Source organism: Elephantulus edwardii, unplaced genomic scaffold (assembly GCF_000299155.1).
Source record: "Elephantulus edwardii isolate Elephantulus edwardi_28Jun2011 unplaced genomic scaffold, EleEdw1.0 scaffold00246, whole genome shotgun sequence".
NCBI lineage: Eukaryota > Metazoa > Chordata > Mammalia > Macroscelidea > Macroscelididae > Elephantulus > Elephantulus edwardii.
The window spans coordinates 1,555,429-1,579,944 of record NW_006399996.1 but is presented as its reverse complement, the minus strand read 5'-3'; the positions used below and the strand labels follow the sequence as shown (position 1 = coordinate 1,579,944).

General features: G+C 49.9%; 1 protein-coding gene across 5 annotated transcripts in view; it reads left to right on the top strand.

Moving 5' to 3' along the window:
• The window catches only part of DLG4 (discs, large homolog 4 (Drosophila)), a 26,622-nt gene extending 6,163 nt beyond the window's left edge, over nucleotides 1–20,459 (top strand). For 2 of the 5 annotated variants that reach the window (XM_006899092.1, XM_006899094.1), the window contains 19 exons: nucleotides 4,921–4,986; nucleotides 8,608–8,661; nucleotides 8,813–8,863; nucleotides 9,052–9,176; nucleotides 9,275–9,444; nucleotides 9,547–9,683; nucleotides 9,807–9,951; nucleotides 14,126–14,421; nucleotides 14,564–14,666; nucleotides 14,793–14,907; nucleotides 16,348–16,524; nucleotides 16,806–16,842; nucleotides 16,939–16,966; nucleotides 17,075–17,122; nucleotides 17,203–17,304; nucleotides 17,595–17,767; nucleotides 18,663–18,772; nucleotides 19,281–19,372; nucleotides 19,563–20,459. In XM_006899092.1, the coding sequence (XP_006899154.1) occupies nucleotides 4,921–4,986; nucleotides 8,608–8,661; nucleotides 8,813–8,863; nucleotides 9,052–9,176; nucleotides 9,275–9,444; nucleotides 9,547–9,683; nucleotides 9,807–9,951; nucleotides 14,126–14,421; nucleotides 14,564–14,666; nucleotides 14,793–14,907; nucleotides 16,348–16,524; nucleotides 16,806–16,842; nucleotides 16,939–16,966; nucleotides 17,075–17,122; nucleotides 17,203–17,304; nucleotides 17,595–17,767; nucleotides 18,663–18,772; nucleotides 19,281–19,372; nucleotides 19,563–19,669 (2,136 nt within the window). In that variant the 3' untranslated portion in view covers nucleotides 19,670–20,459. Of the gene's footprint in view, nucleotides 1–4,920; nucleotides 4,987–7,763; nucleotides 7,940–8,607; nucleotides 8,662–8,806; nucleotides 8,864–9,051; nucleotides 9,177–9,274; nucleotides 9,445–9,546; nucleotides 9,684–9,806; nucleotides 9,952–14,125; nucleotides 14,422–14,563; nucleotides 14,667–14,792; nucleotides 14,908–16,347; nucleotides 16,525–16,805; nucleotides 16,843–16,938; nucleotides 16,967–17,074; nucleotides 17,123–17,202; nucleotides 17,305–17,594; nucleotides 17,768–18,662; nucleotides 18,773–19,280; nucleotides 19,373–19,562 lie in introns of those variants that run through there. The other 3 variants (XM_006899093.1, XM_006899095.1, XM_006899096.1) reach the window with 2 other exon arrangements.
• Nucleotides 20,460–24,516: the final 4,057 nt, after the last annotated feature.

Sequence of the window (24,516 nt, the reverse complement as noted above, 5' to 3'; positions counted from 1 at the left end):
CCCTACCCTGGGACTGTTGCTGTCCCAACCACCCCCTCCCCTCAGTCCCCCTCCCCTTCTCCATGTCGGCTCGGAACAGATTCGCCTCCATGTGTCTCTGCGTGGTACGTGCCGCGGTATGGGTTTCGGCCCCCCCATCTTTTCAGACCCCCCAAATCTCAGGGTGCAAGCTTCAAGTGCTGTCGCTCTTCCCTCTGCTTGGCGCGGGGTCTCTGGGTTGCAACGTCTTGTGGACTAGTGCAGTGGGTCTCGCCCCTCTTATTATCATCCACTTTCAATCACTCCCTTCTCATTTTTGGGGTGCAAGGCTTGGTTCCAAGTCATTCTATGCATTTGGGGTTCCTGCGAGGTTAGGGTTAAAGGGGGAAGAAACAACAGGGCGTCTTTCTAAATCCCCCAGGCCTCTTGGTTATCTTATGCCCTCATACTAGGGGTGCAGACTTGGTTCCAACCACATCTGAATTGTCGCTGGTCAGGGCCCTCAGTCCCATTAGGGTGAAAAAGACAAAAAAAAGGAAGATCCTTTCTTGCCTGCCCTGCTGTAATCCAGGACTGAGATTCTGAACCAAAGTATCCCTACCCTAAGTTTGCAATTTCAGGATTAGTTTGCCTCCTTACTATATGTACATTGAAAATTTCCATGGACAGAATATAGGCCCTGTCTTCGTCCAGACACATTTTAGCGTCACTGATACCTGTCATTTGCCTTACATCGTCTCCCAGCCCACAGAAGCCTCTTTCGTAGTTCCAGAACACCCCCTCTCCATCATGGAAGTGGACTGGAGAGAGTGGCTTGGGGTCTCCCTGTAAAGGTTTGCCATCATTTCCTCTCTAGAATCAGTGATGAACTGCCCCTCTTCTACTTTCCTGTTCTTGTACCCTGACATGTTTTCAGAGCCAAGAATTTTCTCCTTGAGGTAGGGTGAAGATGGAGGATGACTTGGGCTCAAAAACTTCCTTAGGCTTCAAAATGTGCTAGCCATGTTTCTTGTAACACGTGGAGAATTGGTTTGGCCAGGTGAAGAAAGTTCTGAGGGTGTGAACTGTTTGCTAATGACCGCTGTCAGTTCAATACTAATTGGTTCAGTGATGCTGCAGAAGAAAGTCATGGTGAGCCATTGTTCTAACATGCCAGTTAAGAGGGAAAAAGGTTACAGTCCTGTGGGATAGCTCTACTCTTAACACATGGAGTCACTATCATGAGTTGAACTTGACTCAATAGCAGTAGCTGAGGTGAGAGGAGAGATTCCTTCCCTCTCTTATGGTCCCTTCCCTCAGGTGTGTTCTGTCCAGGCTGAAGACCACGCTCCTAGGGTATTCAATAAAGGGCCGTTTTGAGTTCATAGCACTCTGATACTATGACACTGAAAACTTTGAGGAGAGCTATTGAAGTTTACCCGTGTTTTATTGACTAAACAATGACGTTCAGGTTCTAAGGATCATAACAAATTAGAGATAAGACTGTGAAGAAGGGAAGTTCCAGAACACCTCATTATGCTTATGCAGAACATGTATGTAGACCAAGAATTAGTTGTTTTAACAGAATAAGGAGATACTGCATGGTTTAAAAATCAGAAAATGTGTATTTCAGGGTTGTACCCTTTCACCATGCTTATTTAATTTTTGTGCTGAGCAAATAATCCCAGAGGCTGGACTGTATGAAGAAGAACAGAGCATTGCGATCAGAGGAAGCCTCATTAATAGCCTGCTGGGTCTTCCTCTCTTATGCTGACTTTCCACCTTTCCAAGCACTATGTCCTTCTCCATGGACTGGCCCTTCCTAACAATATGCACAAAGTAGATGAGATGAAGTTTCACCATCCTCGCCTTGAAGGAGCACCCTGGTTTCACTTTCTTCAAGACAGGCCTGTTTATTCTTAGCAGTCCACAGGATGTTCAGTACTTTCTTCCACAAGAGAACTCAACAAGATGGATTGACAGGGTGGCCAGTGGCCGTAGCACTGGGCTCGAGTATGTCAGAAATGGTGAGGATGGCACAGGATAGGGGAGGGTTCAGATCCGTTTTTTCTCAGGGTTGCTATGAGTGGATGGCGCATAACAACAGCAAACATATGCAAATGACAATACCTTGTTTGCCAAGAGTGAAGAACACTTGAAGCACTTACTTCAGTACATAAAGAAAACAAAAGTCCTCCCAGCTGGACCCCTGAGCAACACCATGATAAACACATAAGATCGAAATTGTCTAGGATTTCACTTTACTTGGATCAATAATCAACCTCCCTGGAAGTAGCTGTCAAGAAATCAAATGACATTACGTGTGGCAAATTGACAGCAAAAATTTCTTTGAAAGTGTTAAAAAGCAGAGGCATAACTTTGAGGAGTAATGTGCTTCTGACCCATGCCATGGTATTACCTCTTGTCTCATGTGAACATGAAAGCTGGACAGTGAGTGAGGAAGACCAAAAAAGAATTGGTATCTTTAGCTTACTGCCTTGAAGATTATTGAATGTACCATGGACTGCCAGAAGAATGAAAAAAAAAATCAGTCTTGGAAGTACTACCAGAATGCTTCTTTTGAAATTGATGGTGAAAAGACTTTGTCCCACATACTTTGGGCATTTTATCAGGAAAGACCAGTCCTTGGAGAACAGCTTACTGCCATTAAGTCAATTCCAACTCGTAGCCCCTTCATTGCATTTCTAGGGCTGTAAAGTTCAATGGCAGGAGCCTGTGCCTCTTTTTGAGCCACTGGTGGATTAAAACTTCCAGAGATGATTGGCCCTTTTAGTTAGCAGCACAGCTCCTTAGACACTGAGAAGGAGTTGATAAAGTAGTTGTTGTGTACTGAAGAGTCAGTCACCCATAGTTGACCCTCTAGAGGGTTTTCAGAGGCAGTTAATTGCAGGAGAGGAGATTGCCCTTCCTTCTCCCACAGAGCAGCTGGTGCCTTCGGGATTGCAGTGCACTCCTTGCCAGTAGGCTACCAGAACTCCCTATTAAAAAAGAGCAAGTTCCTCAACAAGCTAGATTAACACAGTGACTGCAACAGTGCGTTCAAACATAGCAGCAGTTGTGAGGATGGTGTTTCACCCTGGTGTCATAGCGTCATGTCACTCTGAGTTGGAACTGACTTGACAGTATATTAGTAATAGTAATCGTGAGCCAGTAGTCCCAACCAGTTGTGAGTGGGATCGCCCTAAATCAGGGGGCCCTTCAAGCAGCTAACATTTGTCCTGTTTTCTCTTCTTGTATTATCTACATTTTATGCCAGGGTATTAATAATTAAGAATTCAGGCATCTCCTTTCACTCCTGTAACACAAAGAATAGATTCTGTTTTGGTGAGTCCTTGTTTTCCTTCTTTAAACCCATATGCATCTTAGTTCTAGTCCTCTGTTCTGGGTTTGAGAATCTTCCCATAGACAGGACCCTTTCCTATCTCTCATTCCCTTAGTACACGTTTTGTTGATAGTCAGAGTTGGAGTATCCCCTCAGCCTTGCCTCACTTTCTGCTGCGTTTGCAGAACCATCTTTTAAGCATCACACATTGACCTTGATAAGCTTCTTCCAGTTTGATCTTGCAGTTGAAGACCTCCAGGTTCTGGGTAATACGCTCAGCTTTGCAGGAACCTTCAGCACAGAAATCCTGCCTTCTCTTTCTATGCATATGTACATGTGTGAGAGCATTTTGTGTTCTTTACTGGTGCTCTGGTGGCCCAGGGGTAAGGAGTTACTCTGCTAAACTGAAGACACAGCACCCCCTCCCCCCCCTTCCTCCCCATGGGAGAAAGAGGGCAGTCTTCTCCCCTGCGATTTACCACCTCTGAAAACCCGCTAGAGGGTCAACTATGGTTTGGATCTGATCCTACAGTTCTACCTAACAGCCCCAGAGGAAGACCTTTGCTGAACATGGGGTTTGAAGCAGTGGAGGCCAGAGGTAGACAAGGAAGATCAGGCACAGTTGCCCTCCTTCATTGCTGTTTCGATCTGCTCTTTTATCTTTCCTCTGTGGCTCCCAGTTACTTTCATTTGTTGCCATGTCTTTGTTAAGTTAGCTCCAGAGGCTCTTGAGTTGGGTAGTTAGATGAGTCTTTCATCCCCTAAGGCTGAGAAGACCTGGAAATTCACTCTGAGGTCCCTCATTCCACCCTCTTCCCAGCCAGGGAATCTGGCACCCATTGCAGCCCAATCCCAAACCCAATCTCTTCTATTCCTCCCCATTTCCCTCCTCCCTCCCTCTTCTAAGTATATCCGGATTAGCTTGCTGGGCTGTGGGCTCTTGTGGGGTTGGAGGCCAGTGGAGGGAGAACTGGATGAGCTTAGTCTTGTCCGAGGTGTGGGGGGACAGGGAAGGGAGGAGTTAAGGCGGTTGAGGCCAAGTTCTTGCAAGCTGAAGAGACTTGACTACTGATGCATACATGAAGAGTGCTGAAGAAGCAGGGGCTGGTGGGGCAGAACCTGAAATGCAGAGTTGAGGCAGTGAGGGTAGGAGTGGGTTGGAAAGCCCCAGCTGGAGCGGCTACTGCACTATGAGAGGAGGGAGGCTGTGGGAAATTGAAGTTGAGAAGTAAAGTAAGATTAAGATAAATAGGGGAGCAAAGAAGTTGGGACACAGGGGCTGAAGATCTGAGAAGATGGAGGGGCTTGAAGATGGAAGGGAAAGGTTCAAGAAACAGACCCATCAAAGGGAGCCACATGTGGTGATGAAGGGCCGAGACCCTGGTGTGAGGAGTTGACAAGGTGTGAGAGGGATCTGGGGAGAGATAAGGCCCTGGCTCAAGAGGGGGCTGTAGGGAGGTGGAGAGAGGGGAGCCAATGGGCTGGAGTAAGGGCGGGGGAGGAGCTCCTCAGCCCCTGGGCCTTCCGCACTGCACTGGCTGGGGAGAGATGGCTGCTAGGCTGGCGGGCAGCCTGAGGCTCTGGGCCGGCCTCCCTGACACCTCCATCCCCATCCCCAGAAATACCGCTACCAAGATGAAGACACGCCCCCTCTGGAGCACAGCCCGGCCCACCTCCCCAACCAGGTAAACGCCCCCGAGCTGGTGCACGTGTTGGAGAGGAACTTGTCCCACCTCGAGGCCATCCAAGGGGTCGTGGGCCACGCCCACCTCTCCCCCCTCAAGGTAGGAGACCCTGGCGGCCCCCTCCCCAGTGCGGGCCCTCGGAGCCTCGGAGCTGCAACCACCCCTAAGGGCCGGTAGGGCGAGAGCCATGGGGAGGGAGGCTGGGACTGTGGGGGTAGGGTGGGGGTATCTGAGGTCTGGGGAAGGGCACAATTGTGGGCCCCGAAGCACCTTGGTCCCACAGAGTAGAAACAGGTGCCAGACAAGTGGGAGGAGACGGCTAGACCTAAAGGGATGCGTGTGTGTTGAGATGTATGTGGGACAGCCCTAGGATACCCCTCTGTCCCCCAATCTCCTTCCTTCATGCCCCACCTCTGTATGCAGTTTCCTGTGTCCTGCGCTGTATACAGAGCTCTCATTGCCCTCATTTGCCCTGTCCCTTACCAGCCTCCTCCCCCTGCCCCTCTGGGCCTGGCTCTCTCTGTCCCTGCATCTCCAGCCCTTCCATCTGTCTGGTCTGAGACTTTGCATCCTGGGGCCTTTCTGCCTCTGTCCACTGCCCCAACCTTTGTTCCCTCCCCAACTCACTTCTCCCATTTGTCGCTATTCCCTCCCCACTGGCTGGCTGGTTCTTGATGCTGTCTCTCTCTTCCTCCCACGCTCTCTTTCTCCTCTCCTGATCCCGGGCTCAGGCCTCTGCAGCCCAGTCCTTTCCCATTACCCTTTTTCTAGTCACTACTCCCTTTTTTTCTGTCCCTACACCCTTCTTCTTAGCTCTCACCTCCACCTCTAACTTCATCCTATGCTCACTTTTGTCCCCATTATTATTTCCACCACCTGTTTCTATTATTACTTGTTCTCTGTGCTGTACAGTCTGTTTTCTTCCCCCGGCCCGGAGAGGCCTTGTTCATACGCCTGCCATTCTCCCTCCTGGCCTTGCTGTTGTCTTCCCTCTTTAGTCTCTTTGGGGTGGGAGAGGATTGGGAAGTAGTGGGCAGGTTGTGAGATTGGGTTCTGGAGGGGGCTGTCTTGTGATGTTGAAAGGTGTCTGGGGAAAGAGGGAAGTTGCTGAAGTTTCACCAAGAACATGGGAGAAAGTTCTGAGCCAGTGGTGAGAACAAGCAGGGAGAGGGCAGCAGCAGGTCCTGACATGTGGTGGAAGTGGCAGGAGAGGGATTGGACAGTACAGAGGACATTATTGAGCACTTAAACTGTGGGTTCTTGTGGCAGGGGGCAGAACAAGTAAGGATGGAATCAGGAAAGCAAGGCCAGAGAGATGGGGTGGAATGTTCCTATGAGAACCCATGGTGGGCTGCAGGGAGTAAGGAAAGGAAGACTCAGGAGCTTTTTTAAGGTGAGGTCATTATGGTCATAACATCCCTTGGGAGGAGGAAGGTGACAGAAAATTGGCTTGCTGGGGGGTAGGGGGACTACTGTTAGTGCAGAGCCACTCAGGGAACTGAGGGAAGTAGAATGAGAGACTATGGAGGCCTGGAGTGTGATAGGAAGGCCCCAGGGTAGGACCTGACTTGGAGGACAAAGAAAAAAATTAAGATGACATCAACAAAAACTCCAATTCATTATTGTTGAGTCATAATTCCCCCCCCCCCCGGTGTGGTTTTTTAGAGGCTGTAAATCACACTGGAGGAGACTGTTCATCATTCTCCCACAGAAGTGCTGGTGAATTCTAACCACTAGAGGCTTCACCTGTGGGTTAGCCACCCATCTCTCTCTATACACCACCACCTCTCCCCTAATTTTTGGAGGAGTTGGAGGATGGCTTGACAAGGGAAAGATTGTGACTTGGGTGGAGAATCTTGAGATTGAAGATAGAATAAGGGAGAATGACACCGAGCTCTCTGGCATCAGGAATTGGGATGAAGGATGAGAATGAGCTTGATAAGCCCTGCAGAGTGGGAGAGGGACAGGGGAGGGACAGAAATGAGACTGGCCTAGGCAGAGGGATGGAGATGATGAGTGGATTCGGGAGGTGGAAATAAAGGCTAGGAAAAGAGATTAGGTAGGGAGAGGGATGGAGATAGAGAATAAGGGATGGAAGTAGACAGGCATGGGAAGTGGATAGATGTTATCGTGGATAAAGGCTGGAGCTTGGGGGAGGAGGTTCAAGAAATTTGGGGATGAGGACTGAGGACAGTATGTGATGCAGGACAGACGTGGATGAGATTTTGGCAGTCAGCAATATTGGTTGGGCAGCATTTGAGGTGTGAAGGGTCAGAAGATGGTGTTGGTCGATTTCTGCATATGAAATGTGATACAAAGTTCGACCATGGGTTGGTTGGTGGTTGGTAAGAAAGATGGAGGACACTTCTGGAGGGTGAGAGTGGAAGGAGACTGGGGAGTCTTGTGATGAGTGCCTTGCGCTTGGTAGGCTCCATATAAATATTTGCTTAAGAAGGAAATTAAGTGTGGGACCCCAGAAGGAGGCTCTTGGAGGCCTCCCTCTATTGCCATAGAGACGTGGCTTTGGTTACCTTGCCAATTGGGGAAGCCCCTGGACCAGCCTGAACCCGCCCCGAGTCCACAGCTCCCCCTCCCTGCTGCGTGAGGCGCCTGACGTCAGGGGCCTGGACATGCCCCACCTTAACCCTTCCATGCCTGTGGCGGGAGACGGAGTGGATGTGGAGGCTGGGACCCGGATGTCTGACACCACTCCCCCTTTCCTGACGTCCTGTGCACTGCGTAGGGCGAGAGGTGTGGGGGAGGGAGGAAGGGAGATTATTCAGGATGCTAAGCACCCAGAGACCTCTTCAGCCCAGACTGCTCTCGTTCTAGCCATCGGGGGGCGGGGCCCAGGGAAGGAGAGGCGGGGCGAGCGGCTCCTTTCTGTCTTTTGGAGTCTGGTCCCTTAGGCCACGCCCCCTGCCTGTTGTCCTGACGACAGAGCCTCCAGGAGGTGGGTCTCCGGAGGTGGGTCTGGCCAGGCCTTGGCTGGGCTTAGATACTGTTGCTAGGCAACAGGATCCTTGGAGGATGGGATGGATTTGCTAGCAGGTGGGTGAGAGGGAAGGAGGAGCCTGCAGCTAGGGAAACCCCAGATTCCTGAGGCCGAAGATTTAGGACAATGTGTGTGAAGGTGAGGAGCAAGTCCAGGAGAGGATTATGAAGCTATCTATGTGAAGGTGGAGTGTTAGGGACACATGTGGGGGTAGTAAGGGAGGACAGGACCCAGTGGACATGGGCTAAGGCTCTACGTGTGTAGTACATCAGCCATGTAACACCTTGTGTGGTGTTACATTCGGTGAGAAGCTCCCTTTCCTCCCTCCCTTGAGCCCCCCCCCCCTGCGCTTCCCTCCTCATTACCATCTGCTGTGCTCCGTCTGGCTGTCTCTCCCCTCCCGCTTTCATCCACCTCCTTCCACATGCAGGGGCCTGGCCTGGGCGTCGCTGGATCAATGCACGTGTGCAGCGGTCTGTGGCTATGGAAGGTGGTTGAGGAGCTCTGGTGGTGCTGGAGGGAGCTTGACTAAGAGGCTAAAGGGAAACCAGGCTGGTGGGACCCTTGGTTACAGGCTCCTTGTCAAGCCCAAGCTCAGGCATCATGCCTTCTTCTTTTCCTCACAGGCCAACTCTCCCCCTGTGATTGTCAACACAGACACCCTAGAAGCCCCAGGATATGTGAGTTGTTTACATTTTGGGTCTGGGGCTTTTGCAGAGGAAGAGAGAAGAGGGAGGGCCTGGCCTCAACAGTGGGCTCAGTTGGGGCAGCTTCTTGAGAGGAACAACTGTCTCACTGTCCTTGTGTTTCTGGTCCGTGCTGGAGTTGCAGGTGAACGGAACAGAGGGGGAGATGGAATACGAGGAGATCACATTGGAAAGGGTAAGCAGGCTCCTTCATCAGATCTTCCTGGCTTCCTATTTGGGATTCCCTGTCTGCTTGTTTTTTTCTAAGTGGCCACCTTCTTATACTGATCACCCTACTCTAATCCCAGCTCTTCAGTCCCTTTCTGTCCCTTGCCAGAAGTGGCTATTGAGGGGCACTGACTTTCCCCCCTCCTTTCTGCACAGGGCAACTCAGGTCTGGGCTTCAGCATCGCAGGTGGAACTGATAACCCCCACATTGGTGACGACCCGTCCATTTTCATCACCAAGATTATTCCCGGCGGGGCTGCAGCCCAGGATGGCCGCCTCAGGTGGGGAGAGGAGACAGGGATGAGGAGGCCAGTTCCCTCCAAAGGGAGGGCCAGGGTAGCAGGACACTCTTGGCTCAGGTGCACTTTGCTGCCCCCAGGGTCAATGACAGCATCCTGTTTGTAAATGAAGTGGATGTGCGGGAGGTGACCCATTCAGCCGCGGTGGAGGCCCTCAAAGAAGCAGGCTCCATAGTCCGCCTCTACGTCATGCGTCGGAAGCCCCCAGCTGAGAAGATCATGGAGATCAAGCTCATCAAAGGGCCTAAAGGTAGCCCTGCATTTTGTCCCAGCTCCAGTCTCCACTGTGGTCTGCCCCAGAGCCTGCTTCCCAGCTATCCCTCTACCTCCTTCCGTCTTTCCCTCTCCCCAGGTCTTGGCTTCAGCATCGCAGGAGGTGTTGGGAACCAGCACATCCCTGGAGATAATAGCATCTATGTAACGAAGATCATTGAAGGGGGTGCTGCCCACAAGGATGGAAGGTTACAGATTGGGGACAAGATTTTGGCGGTGAGGACCTTTGTCACTTTTCCAGACCAGATGGCTTTGGACAGGCTCAAGCTTCCTTATTTTGTTCATCTACCTTGGGGCCTTTTCTGATTCTGTGTGAACTTTGCTTCCCTTTGACTTCAGGTCAACAGTGTGGGGCTAGAGGATGTCATGCATGAAGATGCCGTGGCAGCCCTGAAGAACACGTATGATGTTGTCTACCTAAAGGTGGCCAAGCCCAGCAATGCCTACCTGAGTGACAGCTATGCTCCCCCAGACATCACAACCTGTGAGAGCCCTCTGAACCCCAGAGCTCCTCAAGTCCTATCCCAGTTACCCTATGATGTCTGACCCTATGGCATCCCTTGTCCATTCCTCATCAGAAAGTTCCATGCAGAGCTGAAAAGTCACTTGGCATAAAACCAGGAAAAATGACAAATAATCTCTCCCTGACAGAGAACAAGGCATAGATGGGTTTATAATTATTTTTTTACCAGCCCTTCCAGGAATAGAGAATTCTTATGCTCTTTTAGAATGTTGTGTGCCATGGAGTTGGAACCTACTAATAGCTGACCCTCCTGTGGGTTTTCAAAGGCAGTAAATTGCAGGAGGAATTGTAGGAAGAGATAGAAATGTCAGCATTTCATTTTATAAGTCTAGGTCAAATGTTGACAATGATAATGTCAGATCAGATATTTATATATCAGTTTTACTTAGTAATATAAATACATAAATTTTAATAATATAATATTAAATGAAACACATTAAGGAAAAAACATTTAAAGAAATAACATTGTCATAAAGTAGAAATTGTTTCAGAAAACAAAAGTGATTTGATATGAGGAATCTTTTAATTATTCATTATATTAAAAAAGAGAGAGTGGAGGAGGGAAAAAGAGAGGGGAAAGAAATGTGCAACAATGAAAAAAATTAAATAATAAAAATACAAGAAGATAAGGAAAAAAATGCCAGGCATGCCAAAAATTTCAGGCATCACATTTATTAAACAATTCCGAGAGAAAAAAAAAATATAAGAACATCTCAGTTAGCTGTGGGAGGCTTTTAATGAAAAGAAGGTTGCATTTTCAGATGAAATATCTTCGAATATAGACACTTTCCTTAACATGAGGCAAAGTGGTTATCAGACAGCAATACTAATTGTATGTTTTTAAACATCCAATCCAGCAGCGTGTTCGTTAGATTAGCAATCAGCAGAGATGTCCCTTATCACTGCACTATTTTAAAGCAAGATTTTTCTATGTTGGTATAATTGACATTTTTTTAATTGGGAAATTCTTTGTTGGAGTCCCCAGGTGGGGACAGGGTTAACAGATGTCTCTGGTAAATGAAAGGTGGTAGTTTCAAATCCACCCAGAGGTGCCTTGGAAGAAAGGCATGGTGACCCACTTCCAAAAAACAGGTCATTGAAAACTGTGGAGCCTTGTTCTACTCTGATATTCATGGTGTCATCATGAATGGAATAAGCTCAGTGGCCACTGATTTTGAATCCTCGTGGAGTTATCCTGTGTGTTATCGGAGGCTTAGGCAGCATCCCTGACCTCTTTTCAACAGATGGCAGTTGTCACTTCTCCCTGCTCTCCACATCAAATCCTGATGGTTAAAAATGGTTTTAGAATTTGTCGGATGTCACATGGAGAGTTAAGGTCACACCACCCCAGTTCAGAACCACTGCTTTAGAGATTTCAGACAAAGCAGCAAGACAAGAAAAGTGAATACATACTGTATTTAGAGAGGGTGTGATCAGGTTATTCCTACTTGTGAATTACTCTGTCTAAATTAAAATCCAAGGAGATTTTTAAATGTGGAAATGAATTACTGGAAAAGTTATGAAAATAATATAGAAAGTTTAAAAAGGTGATCATGTATAAGACAGATATTGGAAATTATTAACTCTTCAGTGATAAGAAAATGTAATGAGAAGAAGGATCCCTTTCACTGTAGGAAGGGAACCCCGGTGGCCTGGTCTGTAGGGAAGGAGTTGCACTGCTAACCCCTCTGGCAGTTCGAATCCACCAGTGGTTCCTTGGGAAAATCAGTGGGAAACCAATCAATTGGTTCCTGCTCCAAGGCAATGAGAGGTGTTTATCTTGTTTTTTTATTACTTTTTCAGTGTAGAAAAAAAATTCTACAGGATTTGTAGGAATAAAAGCTTTACATGAAATGTATAAGATTTATATGAAGAAAATGGTGATGCTTTCCTGGAGGTTATAAAAAGAAACTGAAAAAATGGAGAGTCATACCATGTTTCTGGATGGGAAAACATATTTTTTATAGAGAGAAAAATTCTACAGGATTTTTAGAAAAAAAGCTTTACATGAAATGTATAAAAGTTATATGAAGAAAATGGTGAAGCTTTCCTGGAGGACATAAAAAGAAACTGAATAAATGAAGAGTCATACCATGTTTCTGGATGGAAAATCCTAAAGATCTCAGCCATCTTCAAACTAATCCATATATTTTATGCAATCCTAATCAGAATTTTAATAACCTTCCCCACCCCCTGAAACTTGGCAGGTTATTCTAAAGTTCAGATGGAAAAATACATCTGGGCGAACAGCAAAGAAATTTTTGAAGAGGAGTAATGAGGTGTGACTGCCCCTAAATCATAGTGTAAAATCATATTAAAATCTCATGGAACCATTTCTAAATATATAACCTACCAAAAGGAACTTGGCTCCTTGGAGAAAGAGCCCGTTTCAGATCTAGATTGAGCAGTGGACAAGAGCTTATAATTTCTTCTCATTCTGGGAAGGCGGTTAGCTAAGATGCCCAGTCAGGGGCTCCTCCTGGCCAGCATGGGGTACTTCTGAGAATTATTAGAATAACACAGAAAAAATGTTAAATTTGTTTGATAAAAACTTGTTAAGTATGCTAAAATTTGTGAGATCATGATACTAAAAATTAAGTGGATAGTTAAGTGGAAGGAGCAGGAGACTAGGGAAAATGGGCAAATAAAGGGAAAGACTCCCATCTTAGGGCAAACAGCCCCTTACCAAATAAACCCTGACCGCCAAGTCAATTCCAACTCAGGGATCCTTCAGTGAGTTTTCAGGACAGGAACTCTTTATGAAGAGAATGCCCATCTTTCTCCTGCAGAGTGACAAACACGTAAGGCAAATGGTTGAATTTGCCACCACTTAATTTGCAAATAAAAAAAAAAATTTCTACTGTTGTTTGCCTTCCTCCTAACACACGAGAGAGATTGACTGTCTCCACTTAAGCTCTTGGCTGCTAACTGAAAGGTTAGCGATTTGAAACCACAGAGAAGTGCATTGGGAGAAATGCCTGGCGTCTGCATCGAGGTCACGGCTGTGCAAACCCTGCAGGTTGCAGTTGTGCTTTGAAACTATGGGGTCACTCTGAGTTGGAGTTGACTCCACAGCACCTTTTGAGGGTTGTGGGTTTTTTTGGTTCCATTTGTAAATTTCTTCATGAAATGTCAGTACCAGGCAGTCCTCTTCAGTGGCTAGTTATCTTGTCAGGGAAAAGTCCGCTGGGGAACCTGGCAGTGAATGGTTCAGATTGACACTTCCTCAAACAAAATGCAGACTCATTCCTGCTGAGCCAGAATCGACCCACAGGTGACTCTGTCAGGTTTCTCAGCAGGCTGTAAATCGCAAGGGAGGAGATTGCTTGTCTTTCCCTCCAGGTGGATTGAACCAGCAGAGAGGTGGATTGGCTTATTAGCAGTGCAACTCCCTCCAGACTCAACAGCATTTAACCTACTGATTAATCATAACGTGATGCAAAGGCATCCAGATAGAATTACGTCCTGTTGTGGTGCCATGGGAAGTACCACACGGCAGCACCCATGAAGGAGTCTTAGTGAAAAATGGAATTTGAATCTGATGAAGCCTCAAGAATAAACTACCAGGCTGTAGGAAATATAGGAACAAAAATCCAAACAGCCACATCAGGATATGCTCAGAAATTTTCTTATTAGAATTTCTAGAAATTGACAAATGACCTGGTTTTTCCAGCAAATGACTAGCCTAGCCAAGAGTGGAGGGGAGAATTCTGTAGGGAGCTCTGGTGGCCTAGTGACAAGGAGCTGTGCTGCAAGCACAAAGACACCTAGTTTGAATCCACCAGGTACTCTGCTGGAGAAGGAGGGGCAATCACCTCCTGTGCCAGTTGGATACGATTTGACAGCACACAACAAGAAAAAAAAATTGTGAGACACAGCAACAAAAAGAAAACCCAGAGAGTGTAGTATCAATAGCTCATACATCATCCCTGGCGTACTGTCACCTGTGGTTTCCCGGATGTCCACATTAACTACACCTACTTCTAGGGTTTTTGGCAGGATAATTAATGTCTCTCCACCCTGCCTGGTTACCTGGGGAGAAGATGGGAGGTGGATCTATTCCAACCAACACCCCCCACCCCACCCCACCCCCGTCAAGGCACTGTTGTCTCATCCCTCCCACGTTTTTCCTCAGCATACTCCCAGCACCTGGACAACGAGCTTAGTCACAGCAGCTACCTGGGCACCGACTACCCCACAGCCATGACCCCCACTTCCCCTCGGCGCTACTCCCCAGTGGCCAAGGACCTGCTGGGGGATGAGGACATTCCCCGAGAACCAAGGCGAATTGTGATCCACCGGGGCTCCACAGGCCTGGGCTTCAACATTGTGGGTGGCGAGGATGGCGAAGGCATCTTCATCTCCTTTATCCTGGCCGGGGGCCCTGCTGACCTCAGTGGGGAGCTGCGGAAGGGGGACCAGATCCTCTCGGTGAGGAGCCCTGCTCCCTGCCTGCGTGGGTGGCACCCGGAGCTCTTGGGAAGGGAATTCAGGTGGGCTGAAGCCTGGCTGGACATCTGCCTCCTTTTGGCCCTGTCTCTGGGTCTCAGCTGCCCACAACGTTTCTTTCTAGGTCAATGGTGTTGACCTCCGCAATGCCAGCCACGAACAGGCTGCTATTGCCCTGAAGAATGCAGGTCAGACTGTCACCATCATTGCTCAGTATAAGCCAGAAGGTACTAGGCCTGCATCCCCCTATCCCCCACATTCCCCTGAGGGCTAAGGTGACATTCAGACCACTGTCACCTCTGTTGGGGCAGCTGGAACATGGGCCACAACTCGAGCTTTCTTATCCTCCTCAGAGTATAGCCGCTTTGAGGCCAAGATCCATGACCTTCGGGAACAGCTCATGAATAGCAGCCTGGGCTCAGGGACAGCCTCTTTGCGGAGCAACCCCAAGAGAGGTTTCTATATCAGGTCAGACTCTGAGGCCCCCGTGGTGCCTCTTCACCATGTCCACTTCGCCATCAGCGCCTCCCCTGTACCCTGCCAGGCCCCAATGTCTTCCTGCAGCCTGATGCTCAGCTCTGAGAGTGGCAGGCTGCACACGCTCACCTTTCCTAACACCGTGCAAATTGGAAAATGGATTCTGTCCCAAGTATTCCAGCTGCCTTCCAACCCCTGGTCAGGCCAACTCTGTCCTAAGTGATGACCTTGAAATTGGGAAACCAGAAAGAGCTCCTGTAATCCTTGTCCTGGCTGTCTTGTCTGTCATCTTCTGTGTCCCCTGGGCTCCCTAGAGGACTGGACAATGAGCTTAGTCACAGCAGCTGCATAGGTGCCGACTTCCTTTCGTCTTTCTCTTAACATTTGCTCCCTTCTCAGGACTTTTTCTGCCCACAGTTCTGTCCCCCGCCCCATTGCTCGACCCATTCCCTGCCATGCAGATGTCCCACAGGTGTGGTTTGCCCTCTTCCAGTGGCTCAGGCCTGCAGTCCTGACCATCTGCTCTCCGCCTCTCCTGGGACACCCTACAGGTGTCTCACATTTGCGTGTGAGTCTGTCTCCACGCTGCGTGCATCTGTCTCCCAGGTGCTAATGTGCAGGCTACACTGCCGAGTCAGTGTCTCCTGTCCACTGAGTGACACACCTCCTCATGCCAGAGCCCTGGCTTCGCCCCCTTCCCTCCTGGCAAGGACCCAGTGGCTCCCCAAAGTTGCCTGGATCGCACATGATCCTGGAGTCTCAGCCCTTTCCTCCAAAATCGCTGAGCTCCCTTCTGGAGATTAACCACAGTTTGCAGATGATGGACTTTTTTTGGTTTTTTTATAATCGTGATTTGAATGACTGTTTACAGCCAGATTGGGTTTTTATTTATTCATTATTGCACATTTTCCTCCCCTCCCCCAGTCCACTTTGCAGTGCAGATTGTTGTCGTACATAGAATGCCTGATCATAACTCCTCTGTGACATTATGCTGTGTGAAATATCTCAGTCACAAAAGGACAATTACTACATAACACCGCTGTTATAAAATAGGACTGACAGGGATAGTGAACACTACACTGGAACAGATGTGGAGAAGGACTGTTCAAAAAGACTATCTTTAAAAAAGAATGAGCAGGTTCAAGGGTGTCCTCGTGACTGCGTCATGTACCTGGATTGACCATTGCCTTCTCGGGCTTTACTATGTACATTGCACGCAGAATTCAGAACTTCTCTCATTACTGACACTGGGAATTGCAGGATGTTTTAATGGGTGTGACTGTTACAGTGAAGCCTTTGTACCCCTCCATTAGTTGCAGTTTGTCAGACCCTGTGGCGCTGACACTCATCAGTCCCTACTTTGCTCTTGACTCTCCCCACCCTTCCCAGAAGCCCCTGCCGGGCGGTGACAACAGGCCTCTTGTCTTCTAGGGCCCTGTTTGATTATGACAAGACTAAAGACTGTGGTTTCCTGAGCCAGGCCCTGAGCTTCCGCTTCGGGGATGTGCTGCATGTGATCGATGCCAGTGATGAGGAGTGGTGGCAGGCGCGGCGGGTCCACTCCGATAGTGAAACTGACGACATTGGCTTTATCCCCAGCAAGCGGCGGTGAGGCTCCCTGGCTGGGCCTGGTCCCCTCCACATGTTGGCCCTTGGCTGTGTTCTAGGGTGGACAACCTGTGGGATAGCAGTGTGTCCTCTGCCCTACCAAGGGTCTGTCTGGTGGGCTGTGACTCCCATGCACCTTTGGACCAGACAGCTCCTCACTCAGGAGCACTGGGGCCTGGGAACCCCTGGAAGGTGAAGTTGTAAGAAGGTTTGGAGGGTGGGTGTCAGCAGGGACCCTCACTGGACATTGTTCTTCCCCTCCCCCTCTGTGTACCTCACAGGGTTGAGCGACGAGAGTGGTCAAGGTTAAAGGCCAAGGTAGGTTGAAGAGGGGTGACTGTGCGTGGAAAAGTTGCCAGGTCACGGGGTTCGGGGGCGTGTCTAACCAGCCTAACGGCCTGCTTTTCCTTCCAGGACTGGGGCTCTAGCTCCGGATCACAGGGTAGGTAGAAGATCCAGGGAGAAAGCCCCGAGATTCTCTTGACATTCTCAGCAAAGTGGGGCTCAGGGTCCTGTCAGAGCCCCTCACAGGTGCCCTACCTCCCACCAGGTCGAGAAGACTCAGTTCTGAGCTACGAGACAGTGACACAGATGGAAGGTAAGCATGGCCATGACCTTGACCCTGGCCTTCCTGCACCCCCCACTCCGTTCTCTGCTGAGCATGCTCTCTCCCTTCAGTGCACTATGCACGCCCCATTATTATCCTTGGGCCCACGAAAGACCGCGCCAATGACGACCTTCTCTCCGAGTTCCCTGACAAGTTTGGATCCTGTGTCCCCCGTGAGTGCTGGGTCTGGGATGGGGTTGGGAGGTAAATGTGGGTCGAGAGGGTCAGAAACCATACCTGTGGAGCCTTAGACAGAACCACCCATGGGCACTGGCCGTGGGGGGACACACGGGGCCCCAGTGGTGCTGGTCAAAGTAGTTCCTTCCTCCTCTGTCTCCTCGTTCCCTATCACCCTCCCTCCCCTGAAGGACCAGCTGGGCAGTGTGTGGGGTTGACGAGGTGGGCTTGGGGTTGGAAGAACAGTGGTTAGATCTCTGGGGCCCGGTGGGTGACTTCCTGGCAGATACCACACGGCCCAAGAGGGAATATGAGATAGATGGCCGGGATTACCACTTTGTGTCATCCCGGGAGAAAATGGAGAAGGACATTCAGGCACACAAGTTCATTGAGGCCGGCCAGTACAACAGCCACCTGTATGGGACCAGTGTCCAGTCGGTGCGAGAGGTGGCGGAGCAGGTAGGCCGTGGCGGCACCTTGTCCACTTCCTCTCCCCTCTCGGCGCCCCAATGCTTCCTTCAGCTCTCTCTAACTCTTTCTCTCTCTCTCTGTCTTTTCCCCTGCTGGGCCTCAACTCTGTTCCGTTTGTCACCCTCCTTCTCCTCTCGGGCATTTCTGCCTGCTCCCCGTGTCCCCCACCTCCCTCTCACCCTGACCCCAAACTTCCCACTACCATCTGTCCACTTCTCTGCCCCATACCCCGTGTGCTGTGTCCCATTTCTCCTTTCTCGCGGCCTTGTCTTGGGGGTTTGGCATCCCCTCTTCCATCCCTCCCTTTCTCCTCCCTTTCCTCTTTGTCCCCCCTTCATTTTGTCCTGGGGTCCCCACTCCCCTCACCCACTTCATCCCTGCTGCTCCTCACCCTCCCTCCATGGCTCCTTTCTTCTCCATCTGCCTCTTCTCTCTCCCATCTGTCTCCCTGTTCTTTCCATCTGTCTGTCCTCTGTCCGTCCTCCCCTCCCTCCTCCTTTTATCCTACTTCCTCTCTCTATTTCCTTGGCTCTCTTTTCCTGCCTCACCACCTGCACCATTTCTACCTCCTGCATCTACACCACCTCCCCACTCCCTTGGGCCCCTGTTCTGCTCTCATCCTTTGGGGTCACCCCTTCTCCACCACTCCTCTTCCTTCTGGGCTTGGCCCTTACTTGCTCGCTCTCCCTTTGCTTTTTCTGTCTGTCTGAATCCCCTCTCTACCCTGACTTGCTGGCCATGTGGCTCTTGGCATCCTTGCCACTTCCCTCCTTGCTGACCTTCCACCCTTCACCTTTCTGCATACTGCATCCTGTCCTGGCACCTTGGTCTGTCCTCTCTCGCCTTCTACTGGTCCCCCTCCACCCACCCTACCTGCCCCCAGGGGAAGCACTGCATCCTCGATGTCTCAGCCAATGCCGTGCGGCGGCTGCAGGCGGCCCACCTGCACCCTATCGCCATCTTCATTCGCCCCCGATCCCTGGAGAATGTGCTGTGAGTATGGTTCTAGGGGGTCTCCCCTCCACACCCCCACACTCTTGGCCTCGGGCCTCAGAAGGCCTCTGCTGGGGCTCTCCCCTCAGAACGCTGGACTGTGGCTTCAGCAGCCCTTCAGGGGAAGTGGACACAGACCTGGAGCCCAGAAGACACTGGGAATCCAGATCTTCCCTCCTCTTGCTTTGGACCATGCAGGACTACAATTCCCAGCAGCCTACAGGGCTAACACCACAGTGCCTCAGGCTGCTGGAAGTTAGAGTCTGAATCCTTCTATAGGGCTTAAGGCTGGAAGGAGGAGGCTCTGGAGTGCTCCCTGAAGGGGCAACGTTAACTAGGGTGGGTCTGGTGTGAGGGTCATCTGGGACCCCAGAGGATGTTGGGACTTGTGGTTTTTGCCATCTACTCCAAAGAAGAAAGTATTGCTTGAAACTTGACTTCCCTGGAGAAGGGAGGGAAATGCAGGCTAGGGACTCCCCTTAGCTTATGTCTCATTCATTCTTCACAGAGAGATTAACAAGAGGATCACAGAGGAGCAAGCCCGAAAAGCCTTTGACAGAGCCACCAAGCTGGAGCAGGAATTTACAGAGTGCTTCTCAGGTGAGGCCACTGGCGGCCCATGTGATGTCTGCGTGCCAGTTGGGTGATTTTAGAAGGTGCCCCCTTAGGTGGGTGTTGCTCTGTTGGCACATGGTGCAAGGGCCCAGAAAAAGTGGCACTTCCTCGGGTTGAAGCCACCTGCTGGCCTGATGCCCCCTGGTACCATCCTTACTCCTCTCTGTGCCCCCAGCCATCGTGGAAGGTGACAGCTTCGAGGAGATTTACCACAAGGTGAAGCGAGTCATCGAGGACCTCTCAGGCCCCTACATCTGGGTCCCTGCCCGAGAGAGACTCTGATCCTGCTTGGCTTGGCCCGGAACGCCTGCCTCCACCTTCCGGGCCCCTGGTCTGGACTGAATTGCCCATCCCCTTCATGCCCTGGCCTCCCCCCATTCCTGACCCCTTCTTATTTATTTCCTTTCTAACTGGATCCAGCCTACTGGAGGGGGTAGACTCCTCTGCATGTATCTTGCACCCCAGAACTGGGCTCCTAAGTCCTAGGAACCTGGGATCTGGTGGGAGAGCCGGGCTTCTGGTCCTGAGCCCTTGCTCCTCAGGACCCCCACCCCTGCCCGCCCCCAATGCACACACAGATCCACTGGGGGCCACCTGCCCTCCCTCATCTTCTCCCATGCACACTCCAGAAGTCAGGGCCCCTCTGAGGAGTGCCAGCTGCAGGGACGTAGGCCACAGGCCTCCACTCTTCTGAGGCAGGGTCTGGGGCTCTCCCAGCCCCCATCATAACTTCCCATGTCCCTTGAGTTCTCATTTATTTTCTCCATTTTTTTCCCTCAAAGGTGGTTTTTTGGGGGGGATACATGGGGGACCTCCACTCTCTGTGGGCCCCCTTCCTTCCACATTCCTCCCCACCTTTTTTCTTTGCTGATTTGCATGAGTGGAAGGTCTAAATGTGGCTTTTTTTTCCGGGATTTTTTTTGGGGGGAAAGGGGAGGGATGGGTTTGGGGGGGGGGGTGGGGGGCAGGGGTGGGGGCAAGATTCCAGGAGCCAGAGGACGATGGAAATGCTGCCGCCTTCTGCAATTTATTTATTTTTTCTTTTGAGAGAGCGAAAGGAAAAGACAGATACTTGAAATTCAGTGTGTGGCCTGGTTATTTTGGGGCCTCCTGTGGAGGGGGAATAGGGATGGATCTGAGACTTCAAGCTATGACCTAAAGAGGGGGCGTTGGGGGAGCACTGCAAAGGCTGCAGGCCCCATCTCTGCAGACCTACGACAGAGGGGGCCAGGCTCCCTGGGGGGCTGCCACTGGAGCCTTGCCAGGCACTCCCCTGGACTAACTCAGTCCTCTGTGGACTCTTAAAGGGAAACTGGAGGAGTCTGCTTGTTTGTGGGGCTGTGGACAATAGTTAGACTGGAGATGACCTTAGCAGTATCTTGGCGATAAGAAATACTGTGCAAATATTTATTTATTGGATTTTCTTAATGCCTCACTTTTATAGAAAAGATTAGAGGCAGCTTTGGTTCATAATGAAGGTAGGAAACCTGAATATTAAAGATAAAGGCTAGAGAAGCAGGTGCACTGCTTAGGAGGATCATGATCACAGAGCTTCTTGGAGATTAGGGCAAAAAGGGGAGTTATACACCACCCCCTTCATTAGCTAAGACAAAGAGTTCTAAATATTTTAGGAGTCCACTTCCCTGGCCCAAAGGTCTAATGAGAGCTCTGGTGGCTTACTCGTAAGGAATTGCACTGCGGGCCTGAAGACAAGCAGTTCCAGTCCACACACTGCTCTGAGGGAGAAAGATGGACAATCTCCTCTGAGATTATAGCCTCTGAAAACCAGCTGCAGAGTCAGGTGTGAGGCGGTCCAACACTACAGCACGCAGCAGCAAGGCCTGACAGCTGTGCAGAATGTTAATTCTCGGCCTTGCTCTGTCACTGTCCATGTGCCTGATCCGTACGTGAAGGTCAAGAGAATCTTATTGGCACCATCCTTCCTGTAGCATTCAGGGCCCAAGAGAGAAGGCAGAGGCCCTCCGAGGGCATTAAGGAGTGGACAGTGTCAAGGGGGCAGCTTTGTAGCAACTCCTAAGAATTGGGTAAAACCGGTTTATAGTGGGGTAGTTTTTCTGTGTGGGGCAAGAAGGGGCAGGGCTGCCCAAGCCTAAACTGACCTGAGAGCAGTTTTATGGGGAGCCCTGCATCCTGAGTGGGGCCCCAGAGTCAGCACTTCAGGCTGACTTACACCTAACTGGGTGGTGAAACAGTTTTAGGGCAAGCTTTTCAATTAAACCTCTTGCATGGATGATTTGAAGTGGTGCTAATGTTTTTAGCATTGACTAAAGGGAGAAAGCTAAACTGAGGAAGGTGCAGGGAGCACCCCAAGATCTAAGGAGGAAGGATCATTTACTGGGGCAGAGTTACCGGAAATGGCATACTATTTTAAAAAATTACAAAAGTAAATCCCATACCTTATAAAAAGTGAAATAAACAGGGATAACGATGGAGGGGGAAGTTTTCTCCCTATCTCACATCCTCCTTACTCCTCAGGGAAGCACTGGCTGCTTGAGATGTCTTCTCACAAATGTAGGGAACTTTCCTGGCCCTTTAAGGAGACTTTTATTTAATAACTTTATATTATTGTGATTTTAACGAACGTTTACAGAAAACTTGGATTTTCTTTTATTTGTTCATTGCTGCACAGGCAGCTGCGCTTCAGTGGACAAGAGCCCTTGTTTCCCAAACAGGCTTCGTTTCAGATCCTGACTCCTCTTCCCCAGCCTTTTTTCCTGTTAATGTTTTACTCTGATCGCCCTCCGTGGGGTCAGTGTTCTCTTCTTGGTGTTGGGTAGTGCAGTATCCCACTTTGGGGAGCCTTGTGGTCCTCCAGTGGGGATGACAAATAATAGGGATCGTTTTCAAGTCCTGACGAGTGCGGGTACTTGCTGTTTCAGACCAGCGATTGGGATGCCTCCAGTTGGAGCAACATTTGAGCCCCGACTGAATGGTGATGAGACAGCAAGGGAAGATTGGGAGTGTGCCAGGTGGAGGAGCTGAAAGGTGCGAGTGATCTTGGAATGGCCGAGGGCAGAAGGAAGCCGCTGGGCTGGGGTGGGATGGCGAGAGTGAAGTAGGGATTCCGTTAGGTAAGCAAGGTCCAAGTCACAAGGCCCAAAGTGCAGGATCACGCGGCAATGTGGGTTACAATCAGTGGCAGGGAAGGCAGCAGGGTCCCTTTAAGAAGGAAGCAATTCCGTTTGTAATAAGCTTACTCTGGCAGTGCGGTGGTTAAGTGCTTGTTCACAAAAAGGGTGGCTGTTCCAGTCCACGAGCCGCATATCAGGCAAAACATGTGGCAATCTGCTTCCATAACATTTGTTGTAGTTTGGTGCGAACAAGTTGAGTACAACTCATAGCGACCCTACGAACAACAGATCTGAACCCTCTCCTATCTTGTGCCGTCTCAGGCACACTGCTGCAGTCACTGTGTCGATCGATTTCGAGGAGGATCTTTCTCTCTTTGGCTGACCCTCCACCTTTCCGAGAATGATGCCCCTTTCCAAGGTATACAGCCTGGGAATTGTGTGGGGCGCTTCTACTTTGTCTTGCAGGCTCTCTGCGAGTCAGCGCTGGGTTAATTCGGGTTTTGCATGGGTACTAGCGGGGAATGTTCAGTAGGGGGCAATAGGGAGCCAGTGTTCCGAAGTTGAAATACTAGGCTAGGCAATGCAACCTTGTGCAAAGGTCCTATCTGTAAAGTGGGACCATCTACCTGCCTCCCTGGGTGCTTGTGCAGGTTGATCACTCATGTAAATCCCCAGCACCCTGCCTGGCTCCTGGTGGAAAATGACACAATTGCTTATTGGTTGATTTCAGTTACTGAGTAAAGCAGAGAGTTAAAACCTGTGAGCACAGGAAGTTTTAAACATGTTCTGAAATTGTCACCCTCTGGAATTAAGAGTGGAGAGGGTCCTGGGTCTTGGGATCTTGACATTGCCAATCCTGAGGTGCTGTGGTGCACCTGGGGTGAGGAGAGTGGGTGATGTTGGTGAGAGCCAGGGTGGAGACAGGCTGGGTGTCAGTCAGTGTCCCCCGCCTCTCTTAGGCAAGGTCCCTGCCAGATTAGGGATGGAGACATTGACATTGAGTTCTGTTAGCTCAAATTTAAACAGACTGTGTGTGATGGGCCATTCTTTTCTGGTCCCAGGGACTTCTGTCCCAAGTGCAGATACCCTAATCTCTCCCTGATCTCTCCTGCTCCCTTGCACCCACACCGTGCTTAGCCTCTCTTGTTTATGGGGACACACAAACCACTTTCTTTGCAAAGTCAGAGCCTCCTCTTTGCTCTTCTGCCCTTGTATTTGGTCATTTCTTTTTGAGCTCAGTCGTGGTCAGAGCTTCTGCAGGTCTTCTGAGACCCAGTTTTCTGGGTCTGGGGGGCTTAGCTGCTAGTTGGAAGGCTGGAGGTTCAAATTTCTGCATAGGTGCCTCAGGAGAAAGTCCTGGTGGTTTGCCTGTGAAAACTCAGTCACAGAAAACCACGCAGCACATAGTTCTATGCTGACATATGTGGGGCCTCAGTCACAATTGACTTCATGGCAAGTGATCATGGGCAAAAGTGATAGAGGCTCAATAGAAACAAGGAAGGGGCTACTAAGAACCCCAGGGTTCCTTGACTGTGAGAAGGTACTAACTTAACTCAGACAACCCTTGTGGTCTCAGCTCTGTCCCAGTGAGATTGCTAAGCATTGACTGTAATATGGAGACATACATCTGCTTTCCTGCTTTTTCATGACCTCTACGAGGTCCTGGACCTTTTAACCAAACTCTTTTTTTTTTTAAATTTTTATTTTATTATTTTTGTGTGAGTGTACCGTCAAATCAGATCTGACTGGTACAGGAGGAGATTGTCCCTCCTTCCCCAGCAGAGCATCTGGTGGATTCGAACCGTGTGCCTCTGGGATTGTAGTTGCAGCTCCTTACCACTAGGCCACCAGAGCTCCTTAACTGAACTCTTATCTGTGCTGCTAACAATGATAATAAAAATCTAAACAGTCACTGTGCTAAGCATCTTTCTATTTCATTAAAGCTGGGCAGCCCTGAGTGGGCATCGAATCACTTTCCAGATGCAGTTAAAGTGAAAGGATGCAACATCCGCATCAGATCACATCTCTGATTGGAGG